The sequence below is a fragment of the Pundamilia nyererei genome, unplaced genomic scaffold (genome assembly GCF_000239375.1).
Source record: "Pundamilia nyererei isolate P.nyererei 1_Seehausen unplaced genomic scaffold, PunNye1.0 scaffold00045, whole genome shotgun sequence".
NCBI classification, from domain to species: Eukaryota; Metazoa; Chordata; class Actinopteri; order Cichliformes; family Cichlidae; genus Pundamilia; species Pundamilia nyererei.
In genome coordinates this window covers 3,516,026-3,529,178 of record NW_005187446.1, presented here as the reverse complement: position 1 = coordinate 3,529,178, position 13,153 = coordinate 3,516,026, and the positions used below count along the sequence as shown (strand labels likewise).

Sequence of the window (13,153 nt, the reverse complement as noted above, 5' to 3'; positions counted from 1 at the left end):
TGGAACTTTAACTAAACATAAAAATCCCATTAAGTTTGACAAGGATACTATAAAGTCAGACTGAGCAGCACTCACACCCTAGGAGTGCTTATTATTACATTATGGTGATGTGTGACTTTGTGCGGGGAACACACTGGCATCTCTAACTGAGATACGGAGTCTCAGAGGTATGCCACATCCTCTCCTCCCGTCTCCCCCACCCTGCTCCTCTGTGCTCCCCCCCCTCACCCGCCCCCGCCTTTCCAGCGCGTCGCATCGCTGAGCAACGTTCAGCACGGACAGCCAACACAACTCAACCGAGCGCAGAGCTTACCTGGCTCCGCCGAGATATTTATATTTTCCCCTGAAAAGGAAGGAGTGTGGACCGCCGGAAAGCCCTGACGTCACCATGACAGGTAGACAGTAAAGAAAGGTTTGAGTCGTGAGGAGGAGAGGGAGTTAACACTGCGGGCGTGCTTGAGGTGGCCTCTCCATCCCGGTGAACACCTTTCCGGGCTCGGAGCGCGCTCGGACGCACGTTTGACGATGGACGGCTGGCCGCCGCTGCTGCTGCTGGCTCTCCTCGCCATTGCGGGAGGTGAGTAGCCTACCTTATCCACATAATGGCTCCATCGAAGCTCTTGTGCGTCACCCTCATAGGGCAATAAAACACCGCGCGTCTGTGCATTAAGGGAATCCGAAAAGGTTTCTTCCAAGTAATGAAGAAGTGAATGCAATAAAAAAAAGGACTGGTTAGACGCTAGGGAGAGGCAGAGGTGGAGAAAGCGACTCTTTCACTGCTGTGTCACCATCTTTCTTTAAAACAGCAGCGAGCGCGACGGAATGATGTAGTGGAGAAATACCCACTCCATAGAGCACAATGACAATACATTAGCAAGTGTAAAGGGGGAAAACACTTGCATCGTAAGCATATAAAATACAAGATATATTTAACCTGAGATTCTGTTGGGGTTAATATAATGCGTTTAGGGACGTGTGTGATGTTCTTCTATGGAATTACTGCCAGTTCAGTGTTGAGTGTGCGGGAGTTAGTCACATTTTGGTAGATCAGATGAAAATGATACGTATTAAAAGACTTAAATCAAACTTATAATCTTTTCTACTGAAAATAAAACATGTGATAAACATACATGAAAAATTTACCAGCCTACTGCAACAGCTAAACCACTGTGGCATCAGTTAGCATATTCCTTCTAATTAATTGAGAGAGAAATAAATTATCTTATCACTCACTCGCCTCTCTCTCCTTCTCTCTCATTAACACTGAGGTCTTGCATTGAGTGGGCAGGTTAATAAGAGGCATCTTGGGCTAAAACAACTTCTTCTTCCTGTCATCAAAGGGCAAATGATGTGTCATCAGGCTGCACAGGGAAAGCCTTCTGTTTTTGCACAACAGCTTAGATGGATAAACTTATTGTTATGGGGCGCATGCATTGGGTGGTTATCTTATTTATGGCTCTCGCAGCACATTTAAAGTAAATACTGTAAGCTCTTAGGTTGTTTGGACATATTTTACCTCTGTAAGTTGGCTTTATTTTGGTGTCGCTCCAACACATCCGCTCAGTGGCTGAATTATGACTGCCTTAAGATTTTGTAACCTATCTACAGCAGAGGATAGAGCAGAGGCCAGCTCAGCAGCTCAGAGCAAAAGACTGCCTGTGCAGCAACACACACAGCACACACCTCTGTCCACTCGCGCGCATGCACACGCTTGGCCATCTGCCTTGCACTGACTAACCGTTCATCATCACCAAGGGCGAAAACATGCTGCTTTGACTCCTCTTTTACACCCTCCCCCCAAAAAAGACAGCTTTACACCCATAGTTCATCACGCTGCATCCAGAGGAAATGACGAAGACAGATAGTACGAGATAAAGTGCTTCAACCAACATTAACCTGCCACTTATCACATCAAGCATCGGTTGCAGACGTTCTCACCGCACACACAGCAAACATACATCGTGTTTGGTTTTGGTAAAAATAGCAGCTGTATACTAGTTAAAGCATCTGTTTAAGATTTATATGGAAACAACATTTAATGCTCGATTTTGTTAGCAAAAATACAAAATCTAAAGTCTTTAGAGACATACAATAAAATGAAGATAACTAAAGAACATGAAAATAATCAAAAAATATCAGGAGTAACATTCATTTAATAACAGACTTTGTTTTACAGTGAAAATAATGAGTTCCAGTGAAAATCTAATAAGCTAAATGCCAATAAAAGCCTGAATAGAGCTAATTGTTAAAATGTCAAATGTCAAAGGACACGCTTTTTTGTATGAAGCTGGTGTAAATTTGCACAATATTCAATTCTTGCCCTATATTCGGTTCAAACAGAGGTGTTTGCACTAAAAATGCCAACATGAGATATCACTTTAAGGAGCCTCATAAGCTGTGGAGTACTAATGAGTCATCTTCCCTTAAGGGAGAAAATCTGATTAGCATCATCCTCAGAGACTATAAACTCTGTCCACACACAAGCACATGCAAACACATGTTTGAAGAAAAATGCACACTGGGCACATATAAACACACACACACACACACACACACACACCTGGAGCTTATAAGGCGTTTAAGAAGTTTCCTACAAGCGAGCAAGCAAAAACACACAAATGTTAAATACTTAGGAAACACAACCTTTGCCTGGTTTGAGTCATGTTTGTCCTTGATTGTAATGTTCACGTCATATAAGAGGCGAAGAAGGCAAGAGACATGTGAGAGAATCCATGCATTTCCCACAACAAAAATAGCTGGCATAAAAAAAAGGTGGTGATCGAATGAAGAGGAGAAAAGTCATAGGTTTACACCTCCAGAGCCACGGCATCATTTACTTACATAAGCATCCACACACACACACACACACACACACACACACACACACACACACACACACACACACACACACACACACACACACACACGGAGGAGTCTTGTATTGAGTGGCTGTGCAAGGACGCTCAAGGACATTTCACCACCTGTCTAAGAGGCTGCCGTGAGGATTTGGCCATCTCGCTGTGTGAGGAGGATGTCTCTTGTCATTTCCCCAACAGGCCATGCATAATAAAAAGAGTCTGTGGGGCTGAGCTGACCTAATGCAGGGGTTACTGGATATGGAGCAGAGTCTGCGACACTGTCATCAGCCAGAGATGTCTCTGCATCTTAAAAGATATTTTAATAAGTGCATGCATACGCTGGAACGGTAGTCCTCTGCTATGTGTGAATGCACATCAGCAAATCATCTCTGTGCTAGCGCTACAGTCTAGAAAGTTCTGCTCCTTTACTTTAGTCTGTCATCACTTTTTTTTTTTTTTTTTGGTGCACCGATTTTCCTCATCTGATCTTTGCAGAATCTCATTGTTCACATGACAGCAGCCCTGCTATCGTCTCGCTCAACCTCGCTTTCTCTTTCCGCGCTTTATCTCGCTTGCTTATTTTCTCTGTCTCTATCTCGTTGGACCGACTCCCAATACACAGCAGCAACAGGATCAGATCAGCGGGTAGGGGCAGCATCTGTGATTAAAAAATGTGCAGCGGATTCACCGCACGGGCCTGCACTCGCATGTGAGAGTGTGCGTGATTCCATGTGTAAAACCCTGTGCTCTCATGTGTGATTTGTGCAAGATTGTGTGTGTGTGTTTATGTGAATGAATGTGCAGCAGTAGTAGCAAGAGCAGCAGCAGCACACAGCAGTGTGGCCCGGGAGATTAAAGGGAAGCAAAGGGAGAGCACAGAGGTTTAATAGAAACTTAAGCAGCAGAGAAGAAGAGGCAGATAAGAGACGTTTGGAAAGTTAAGAGTTTTAAATCTGACCTTGTCTAAGAATATTTAAAAAAATAAAGGTGGACTTAAGTCGAGGCAGGTCTGTGCTTACCTTGCACTGATACAGCTTTTTGTAGAAGTGCATTCAAGATGACGCACACCTTTCAATAAAATCAAGTATAAGAGACGAAAAAGACTTTCTAACTTCAACAAAATGCGACATTAAGAGTTATGTGGAATCATTTTTGCAGTCAGTCCTCTTGTTGTTATCTATTCATGGGCACATTTTTGCTGCAGGCGCTGACCTGGTGCAAGCGTGGCCTCGCGATTTATGAGTATCTAAACGACAGTGCAAATAATAGCTGCGACGAGAGGCATAATGCATTTCAAGTGATGCATTTTATTGCAGCCCCTGAAATAGGCACCGCTGTTAGAAGGCCATATCCTGTCATCCAGCAGCTGAGCTCCATGCGTTTTAATAAACAAATGAAAGCTATTACTGCTTATTTACAGTATGATTTCTGGATGAGTTAAACTGCAGCCTCTGACGGCGATGCTTTGCAGCCTTCATTATTCTAAACTATTTTAGCATATTCTCCTCAAATTTCCCTTGATGTGACTTCAAAATGAATGAAACACTTTCCACAGCAGCAATATATTCTGTTTTGTCCCAGTGATCCACTGAGCTAATATCACTCATGCACCTATATATTAGAAAAATTCAAACCTAAGATGTCATTTTAATAGCTCTAGCATATAGCTAGAATATTTATGGCATTTGTAGCAACAACAGTCTATCTATAAATCTAAATATGGGCGTATATCTATGTATCCATGATACATGGACACATTTTTTTTTAAATTTGTCAACAAATTAAATAGTTGTGTTGATCTGTGCATGGTTTTCTCTTAGTATTTATCCAGGTTCCAACTAATTTGTTTAAAAATTAATGTTTAAAAATGAACTCAGATTTTTAAAAAATGGTTCTTGGGTAAATAATTGAATTTATGTCAGATTATCATTTTGGCTTCCAGTGATTATAAAAACAAAATAAATGAAAGAAAACAGCTGTTATTGTGTTCCTGTTTTTGTTTTGTGACATGCACTCTCCTCTTTATTGGGCACACCTGTTCAGCTGCTTGTTATAGCTCGCATGGAGACGACCTGCTGAAGTTCAAACTGAGCATCAGAGTGAGAAAGAAAGGTGATTTGGCTTGTCTCAGTGCTTCAGAAACAACAACAATCTGCTGGGATTTTCCCACATAACTATCTTTAGACTTTACAGAGGAAGTTCTGTAAAGAAAATATACCATGAGCTGCAGTTTTCTGCGTGAAAATGTCTTCTTGATGTCAGAGAATGACCAGACTGGTTTGAACTGATGGGGAGGCAACAGTAACTCAAATAAATACTTTTTGATTAAATTCAATTCAGTTTTATTATATATAGTGCCTCAAGCCACTTTATATTCTAATGTAAAGACCCTTAGAGTCAGCTAAAGACAAAAATCAGGTGTGATGCGTCTCAGTTTCTGCTGCAACGCTCAGATGTTCAGATGTTAAGGTCACAAACAATATGAAGACGTGTTGTTTACACCAAATCCCGCCGTGTAGTAATGGCTCGTTATAGTGGTGCATTGTTGCCCCTCCCTAAAATCCAAACACGATCGCAGCCAAGTCCTGGCAGGTTTCATTTAGCTCAAGCCAGGATCCTGCAAAGAAAGGTTTTGGTCAAATTAAATCGTCTCTAGAAACAATCTGATTTCAAGACGTCACGCTGTGAAGCAACAGCAAATACTGTGCATGGTTTGTCACTTGTTTTAAAACAGGTCTTTATTCATTACTGCATGTTTACAAAGTCAGTCACTGATCTAACCATATAACTAAGATCTAAACGCTGGTCAAAAATAAATCATGATTATGATCTTTGCCATATCCGTGGATTATTAAATAAAAGGTTGAAAAAAAATTCCTTTAAAAAAAGCTGTTTTTTAAAAAAATTCATAACATGTGATGATCAAAGATTAAATGCATCAACTAATGTTTCAGCTCTAATAATAGAACAACATGCTGGAGTGATTTGTCAGTGCTTTCTGTAAAAAAATGAAAACCTCTGTGGTTATTAAAACACAACAAACTCGACTGACTTTACATCTTTGTGCGCAGCGTGGAAAGACAATAAAGCTTCAGGCTGCAGTTAGCCCACAGTGGAATGCCTCTGTTTTTGTGCTCTGATATTGCAACTAGATGGAGGATCAATATTAATATCTCAGTTCTATGGCCACTACAGAGCCAATTGGGTGTTGCCAGTACATCAGTGGATCTCTCCATTATTGACTTAAGAATATTTCAGCATAAAAGGTTTCAGCTGCAGCCAAAAAGCCTCTTTAGCCGTCGACATAAAGGAGGGCAGAAAATGACCCCAGTTTCCCTCCAACCTTTTCTCATTTGAGCGAGCTGTATAAATAGAGATCATCACTGTAATAGTCTTAGTGGGATAATTCAATTTAGATCTCGCCTCGCCTTCATTTTCTCCACGTTTGTCTTTACAGCGTGCGCTCTAGTCTCTAAGCAGCATTAGAAATTATAACCAGATGCTGTCAAAAGTAAAGATTTTATAAACAAGTTGTTGGGGACACAAAAGGTCCATCAGCACGCTAAGATTAATGGCTATTTTTAAGGACGAACGGATTGAAGGGGCAGACATAGCTATAAAGCAATCTGACCTAATGGCTACCATCTTGTCTCTTCCGGTCCTCCTGTCACGGAAGCGTGTGCGTGTTTGTGTGTTTGCATGTGCACGGTGATGTGTAACTTCCCTAGCTTACGGGTCTAATGGGGAGCCCTGCTGAAATATTCATAATGTCACATTAAGTTTGCAATATCTGCTCTGGAAAACAAATATAAAGCCACCTGAACTACCAACAACATTAGAGCCCCTCAGTTCAGCCTTTAGCATGTGGAGACAGAGGCACATCAGTCTGTGGTTAGTAGCATTATTTGAGTGTTGAAGATGAGCGGCCGAGTTAATGTGTTTGCACACTGAGCAGGCTCGAGTGTGTGCGTAGTTTTACATAAAAAAAAAAAAACGAGATAAGAAAAAATGAATCTTTCTGCCTGATTAGTTGCAGTGCTGTAAAATATCGGTGTATCCTGACCCCATGCTCATTTTTGTTTAGTTATTTTAAGCTATTTCTGTAGTAAATGCTCTAGTTCACGAAGAAGTGGTAAAACATGGCGTGCTGAAAGTGTTGTGGTATCTATCTATCTAAATGAAGTACATGAGGCAAAAACAGAGTTTGTACAAATCAATATTTGATATGAATACCTTTATTCTTAAACACAGCCTGAACTCTCTTAGCCAATCTTCAGGAAAAGTTCTCCGGGCTTCTTGAAAGACCTTCAAAGCTCCTCTGCACATAGTGATGATCATTTTAGGTCAGTGTTAAGTGGCTTAATAAATGTAAAAAAACATCTTCTAAAAATGGTCAGGTATAAGGACTGGACTTAAATGAATGACAAAGCAGCCGATGTTCAAAGAGAAACTTTGAAAGATCTTCAGTAAGCCTGGAGAACTTTTGCTCATGAGTGCTTTAAAAATTACAAGAAAGTCTGAATCTACTGAAGCAAAATACAAAGAAATGAGGGACTTAAGACTTTAAGATAATTAATTACATTTTGTCTATTTTACTACATAGTACTTTTATAGTAAGCAGAAATCTTTCATATACACGTATGAGCATGGTTGAATGAACCGTGCTCTTCCTTTTTTTCCTCTGCCAGTCTGGCTTCCTGTCTCATCCGACAGTGTTATTGCCTTGTGCTTCCGGGAATAATATACATTACTCATATGGTTCTGACACAGACAGCAATGCTTATTTCCCTGATGAATGTGTGTCCACAAAATGGCACACATGCACGCATAGAAAAAAAAAGCCAGCTCTTGTGCACAAAAGTACAACACTCATGCTGACAGGACTTGTATTGATGATGCTGATTTAGCGAAGGAAAGGGCAATAAATGTACACTTGCTGTCAGCGACAGCGAGATGGAGATAACAAACAGGATGGGAGAAGAAACGGGCTGACTGGGATGATGAAAAAGATGGTAAAAGTGTTAAGGAAAATGTGATGACAGAGAAAGAGCAGAAGATTAAAAGATAGGGGATGTGGGAGCGAGGGATTGCATCGAGAGGTCACGGGGTATGAATAGAGTCCTTATTGATCCAGAGATAGAGGCTATCATTCCTGTTCAGTGAACACAGCAGCGCTACAGGGCAAAGAGGAAGGGGAGGGTGGAGAGCAGGGGATAAATAGAGGAGGACAGAGTGTCACAGAGGAGCCGGAAACATTCAGAAGAAGTTTGTTACGTCTTCTTTCCATTTCTGTGTTTTAATTTACCTTTTGAGCTCTCATGTTGCATGGCAAGCATCAAAATCAGACCAAATAAATATTGTTTTAAAGTTTTCTAAATACAGTTTTTGTGGTTTTTTATGTTATTTCTATTGGCAGTGACTTCCATTCATCCATAGCCCTGTATAAAACAGTTCTTTTATTTTCGCTGATTCTTGCTATGGGTAATAAACAGTGTCATGTCTGGGAAAATGTTTATCTTTATCTGCGCTAAAGTACAATTTTTTAAAACAAAAAGACTGAAACCTTTTACGCTGTACCAACTGAACTCTAACAGTTGTTAATTAATTCAAATTTGATTTATTTTTGCGCAGATTCATGGAGAAATTGAGAGTCTAAGCTCTTTGTATACTTTTTAATATCATTGTGTTCATTAAAAAGAAATAATTATACCTACATCAGCTTTCACGCGTTTGTTTTCCTGCAATGTTAACGGCCTTTAAAAGAGAGTATGACAACATCGGTACAGTTAGCAGCCTGTGTTTATCTTCAGGGGTGGAGCGTGAGGGTGAAAAGACGCAGCGCAGGGATGAGCAGATGCCAGAGAGACAGGGAGTGAAAAGCAGGAGGGAATGAGGAAGGAAGCAGGAGGTGCAGAACAGTTGTTTTTCTCAGTGCATCACTCTCTCAGTGAAAAAACCCCCCCCGGAAAACCCTCCCCTCCTGTGTGTGGTGTTGTGACAGCTCTGCCTAAATTCAACCACTCACACAGATAAGACTACAGTCTGCTACAGATGGAGGGATGGGAGGGGAAAGAGACAGGGGAAGGGACGCGAGAGACTGAGTGAAAATAACCCAGAGCTACAAAAGAGTGGCAGTTGGGGAGAAGTGCAGCAGGGCAGAGGAGAATACATAGAGACAGAGCAGCGGGACGAAGTGTGTGATAGAGACAGGAAGGAGAGCGATAGAGACATACAGAGTGGTTGACTCATTCTCGTGATGTCAGATCTCGTAAGATCTATGCATTGAGGTGTGCTGACGTCCTCCAGCCGCCGGTGATGAGCAATGTCGCGGCTCTCAAAAGAAGCACCTACGGCACCACAGACTTCAAGCTCCAGTATGTTTGTATTGCAAATCCAATTTGATAAAACACCTTTTAAATAAGGCCAAGTGAGACACAGATGCCTGCAACTTTGGTGCTTCCTGATAGAGCCACACGATGATGATGATGATGATGATGATGCGCTTTCATTACAGGCGGCCTTGGGGCAGACACAGAGGAGCGGTTGGTGGAGCATCTCCTAAACCCAGCGCATTATAACAAACTGATCCGTCCTGCGACTAACGGCTCTGAGCTGGTTACTGTGCAGCTGATGGTGTCTTTGGCCCAACTCATTAGTGTTGTGAGTATGGACACGTCTGGGATTGAATCTGTGTGCATGATTTAATGTGATTTTTAGAATTTAATTTGGATAATAGAACAAACAACATAAACACAAATGGTGATTCATTTAAATTTCTGTTTTTCCTCCTGGTAACCTAAACGCCAGAATCTTGATTTAAAACTCAAATTAAACATAATCACAGACAAACCAGCAACACTGAGCAGTATTTGAATATTGTGGCGCTGCTTACTTGTATTTGTTACTCTCCACGACTGCAAACAAGCCTCAGACAAAGGGTAACGTTGCTTTTGTCTCGAGGCTGAAATTCTCTGCTCAGGTTTGTTTTTTTTTGTTTGTTTTTTTGTTGTAAATTTAACGGCTGCACGGCCGATGTTGCACATAAAGATGATTTATAGTGATGAGTTCTAGCCAGCATATATAAAAGCAGTTACAGGATTCCTTCTGTGGCGCGGGAGGAGCTCTCTAAAGAGAAATTAATCTTGAAGACATCATTAGGGTTATCTTTGGCCTCAGCTTGAAAACAACATTTGTTTCCCCCCTATTACAAAACTGGGACATGGAGTTTGAAGGATGTTTTCTGAAGCTTGACCCTGTTTAAACATACTACAAATCAGGACACCTCACCCTCACTGAGTCTTTTACATACAAATAACAATGAGCCGCTTCTGAATAATTTCATGCAATAAAACGACAGCTTTTAATGTGAATGTGTTCCATTGCAGCATGAACGAGAGCAGGTGATGACCACCAATGTCTGGCTAACACAGGTGAGAATTTTGACTCCCCATCTGATCTAATCACTGCGTACCCAACATTATGCTACACGGAAAAAGAGAAGGCAGAAAGCTTAGTGAAATGCAGAGAAAACAATGAGTAAATATTTATTTTTAGGTGTGTTTTTTTCTTAGATTTCACAGTGTCGCAGCTAGGTCAGTGGACGTGAATCACAAACCGCGAGGGACTTGGACGGTAGTCATAAATGTGACTTAGATAAACACAAACACACACACACACACATTGAAGGTTCCTCTCTCTAAAATATACTACTGTACGTGATGAATTTCATTGGATAATCAAATTCCTGAAGTGTTGTCACACCAATAGTACACGATTCACGAGTTACGGATGCAGTTACTGGGGTGGAAAGATGCATTTTTCTTTTCCGTGTTGTTGCCGTTTCTGGATAGCTGAGTATGACCCTTCCAGCAATCATGTAGAGCTTCAGTTCAGACAAAAGTCGACAGGACTGGTGAAGAGAGACATCAAAAAAGAGAGTCATGCTCGTCCTCAAACAAAATCCAGAAGAAGAAAAATAAGAGATGGGAATTTACCAGAGAGTGAGAAATGTACAGAAAGACATTTCTGAAGCTGAACTCATGTTTCTGCGCTAATGTTGTGATTTTTGATGTTCTGTAAAGTCATATGTGACCTCTTATAGCTGAGGTATATAGTTATTTGGGCTTAATACTTATACTAATTTATTCAACAACATGAACATATTCTAGATATTCAGACAAATTGTCACGGGGCCGAGTGGCCTGTACTGAACAGGACTCAGGTGCAGAAACCCAGAGCAGAGACAGCAGATGATGTAACAATTTATTAGGCTTAAGTGCAAAAAAGAAAACGTAGCAAAGACAAAAAAAACAATAAGACGTGGAGTTTGACGAGGCATGGCCTGGGGAACGTGGCTAGGGCGAGGGAATGAGGCCTGAGATGCGGAGTGGAGCTGAGCAGGGAACAGTCACACTGAAGAGAGAAGATAGAGGAGTTAGGGAGGTAGTGGAGGCAGCTCTGAAGTGGTCAGTTGTAAGAGTAGCAATTCTTACTTGCAGTAGGGGACATAGAGTGTTGAGAGGGGGGTGATGAGAATCCAGGGGGAGGCTGAGTGGCGTGGAAAGGCTGGCCTGAGATCCGGGGCTTCAGATGGAGTGTGATGGCAGGAGGGCAGGCAGGTGAGGCACAGAGAGATTTTCAGAATGATTGCTTGGTATCCTGAGTCCGGAGGTGGAGTGTGAGCCAAGGTGAATACAGCAACTGCAGCACAAGAGAGTTGTGTTAACAAGATAGATCACAGCAAGAACTTGAAGTATAAGGCCTGTTACCAACATGTGTTGATGACGAACTGGCAGTGAATGAACATCAACGTGTGGTTTAAATCCCTCTGGCTTGATTGCCTGCAATAGGCTCCAGGTGTGCAGGAGCTGGAGTTGGCCCTGCCCAGGGGCGGATCCCAGGTCAGTTCAGGAGCCTTATGGAAATTCCAGCCACCCACCACAGACCATGACACAAATGACCAAAGACTGTCTTAAGCTGAGATTCACAAACCTAACAACTTTGAAAACCCCCCCCCAAAAAAAACAGCAAAGATGGGGTGTAAATAAATAATAAAGAAAATCCAAGGATTTAAACTCTTTGTTTCACTACAAAATTGTAACTGTGATGAGCTGATAAGCAGCAGGACTGTAATCTATTTCTGTAGCTCTAAGGGTGCACATTCATTTCCCAAAGGAGTTTTAAATTTTGTTTTGTTTTGTTTTTTAAGATCACAGGATATTTTTCTTTAGTCTTACTCTTCTTATCTTAAGTGAGCTCTTGTCCAGAGAAGCCATCTTTGTTTCTGGATCTTTTTTAAATATGTCTGCAGTGGAGTCAGTGCAGTGAGTATTACATAATACTGTTTTTTGTCCTTGTCCCCTGAGTATAGAGATTTCCCTCACATTCTCTGAATCTGTCATTGATTTGATCTGCTGTAGACGATGAATTCCACAAATTATTTCCAATTCTGCACAAAAATATTTTATATTGTAAAACTCTTTGGCCACATAGTCTTACTAGGAGTTGTGAACCCCTTCCCATCTTTCCTTCAGAAAGACTCAGCCACACTAGGATGATTTTGTATACTCAATGAAATTCTTCTGTTTAGAAAACTGTATAATGTGGCCATTGTTGATGGTGTATATATTCAGAAGAAAAGGTCAAGTTTTGAATACCTGGTCAGGGCATGCAAGGCAGATAGCTAAAGCCATACGTCAGGTGTTGAAGGACAAGGACATATTGATGAGAAGTTGGCATGTGGATATGGAATATGTGGGACAACATACACTGAAAGACACAAACAAGTGGCTGGGATAGTGTGTAGGAACATCTGTTTCCCAAGTCCCGATGGGAGACACCACCAAAGGTGGGTAAAAAAAACAAAAAACCAACAGGCTAAGGTCCTGTGGGATTTCAAGTTCCAGACAGACAAGCAGCTGCTGGCTAACCAACTAGACGTAGTGCTGGTTGACAAGGAGCAGAAGACCACAGTTGTGATAGGTGCGGTGTTCCCACCGGACCGCAACATTAGAAAGAAGGAGCCAGAGAATAGAGAAGTGCCAAGGGCTGGAGGAACAACTGGAGCAGATGTGGAAGGTAAAGGCCAAAGTGGTCCCAGTTTTAATAGAAGGATTAGGAACTTCAAGCCAGAAACTGCAAGACTGGCTCCAACAAATTCCAGGCACAACAACAGAGGTCTCTGTCCAGAAGAGCACAGACCTAGGAACAGCTAAATACTGCACACAACAGTCTCCGGTGCTTAAGGAACACATGCATACCACACCGTCAGGGAGTGAGAGGGAGATTTATATATA

At 41.6% G+C, this 13,153-nt stretch overlaps 1 protein-coding gene across 1 annotated transcript in view; it reads left to right on the top strand.

The window, feature by feature from the left end:
* Positions 1-239: 239 nt before the first annotated feature.
* Positions 240-13,153, top strand: part of chrnb2 (cholinergic receptor, nicotinic, beta 2) — a 22,140-nt gene continuing 9,226 nt past the window's right edge. Inside the window, exons 1-3 of the mRNA XM_005732114.1 lie at positions 240-577; positions 9,373-9,518; positions 10,244-10,288. Coding sequence (XP_005732171.1) covers positions 526-577; positions 9,373-9,518; positions 10,244-10,288 — 243 coding nt within the window. The 5' untranslated portion in view covers positions 240-525. The remainder of the gene's footprint in view (positions 578-9,372; positions 9,519-10,243; positions 10,289-13,153) is intronic.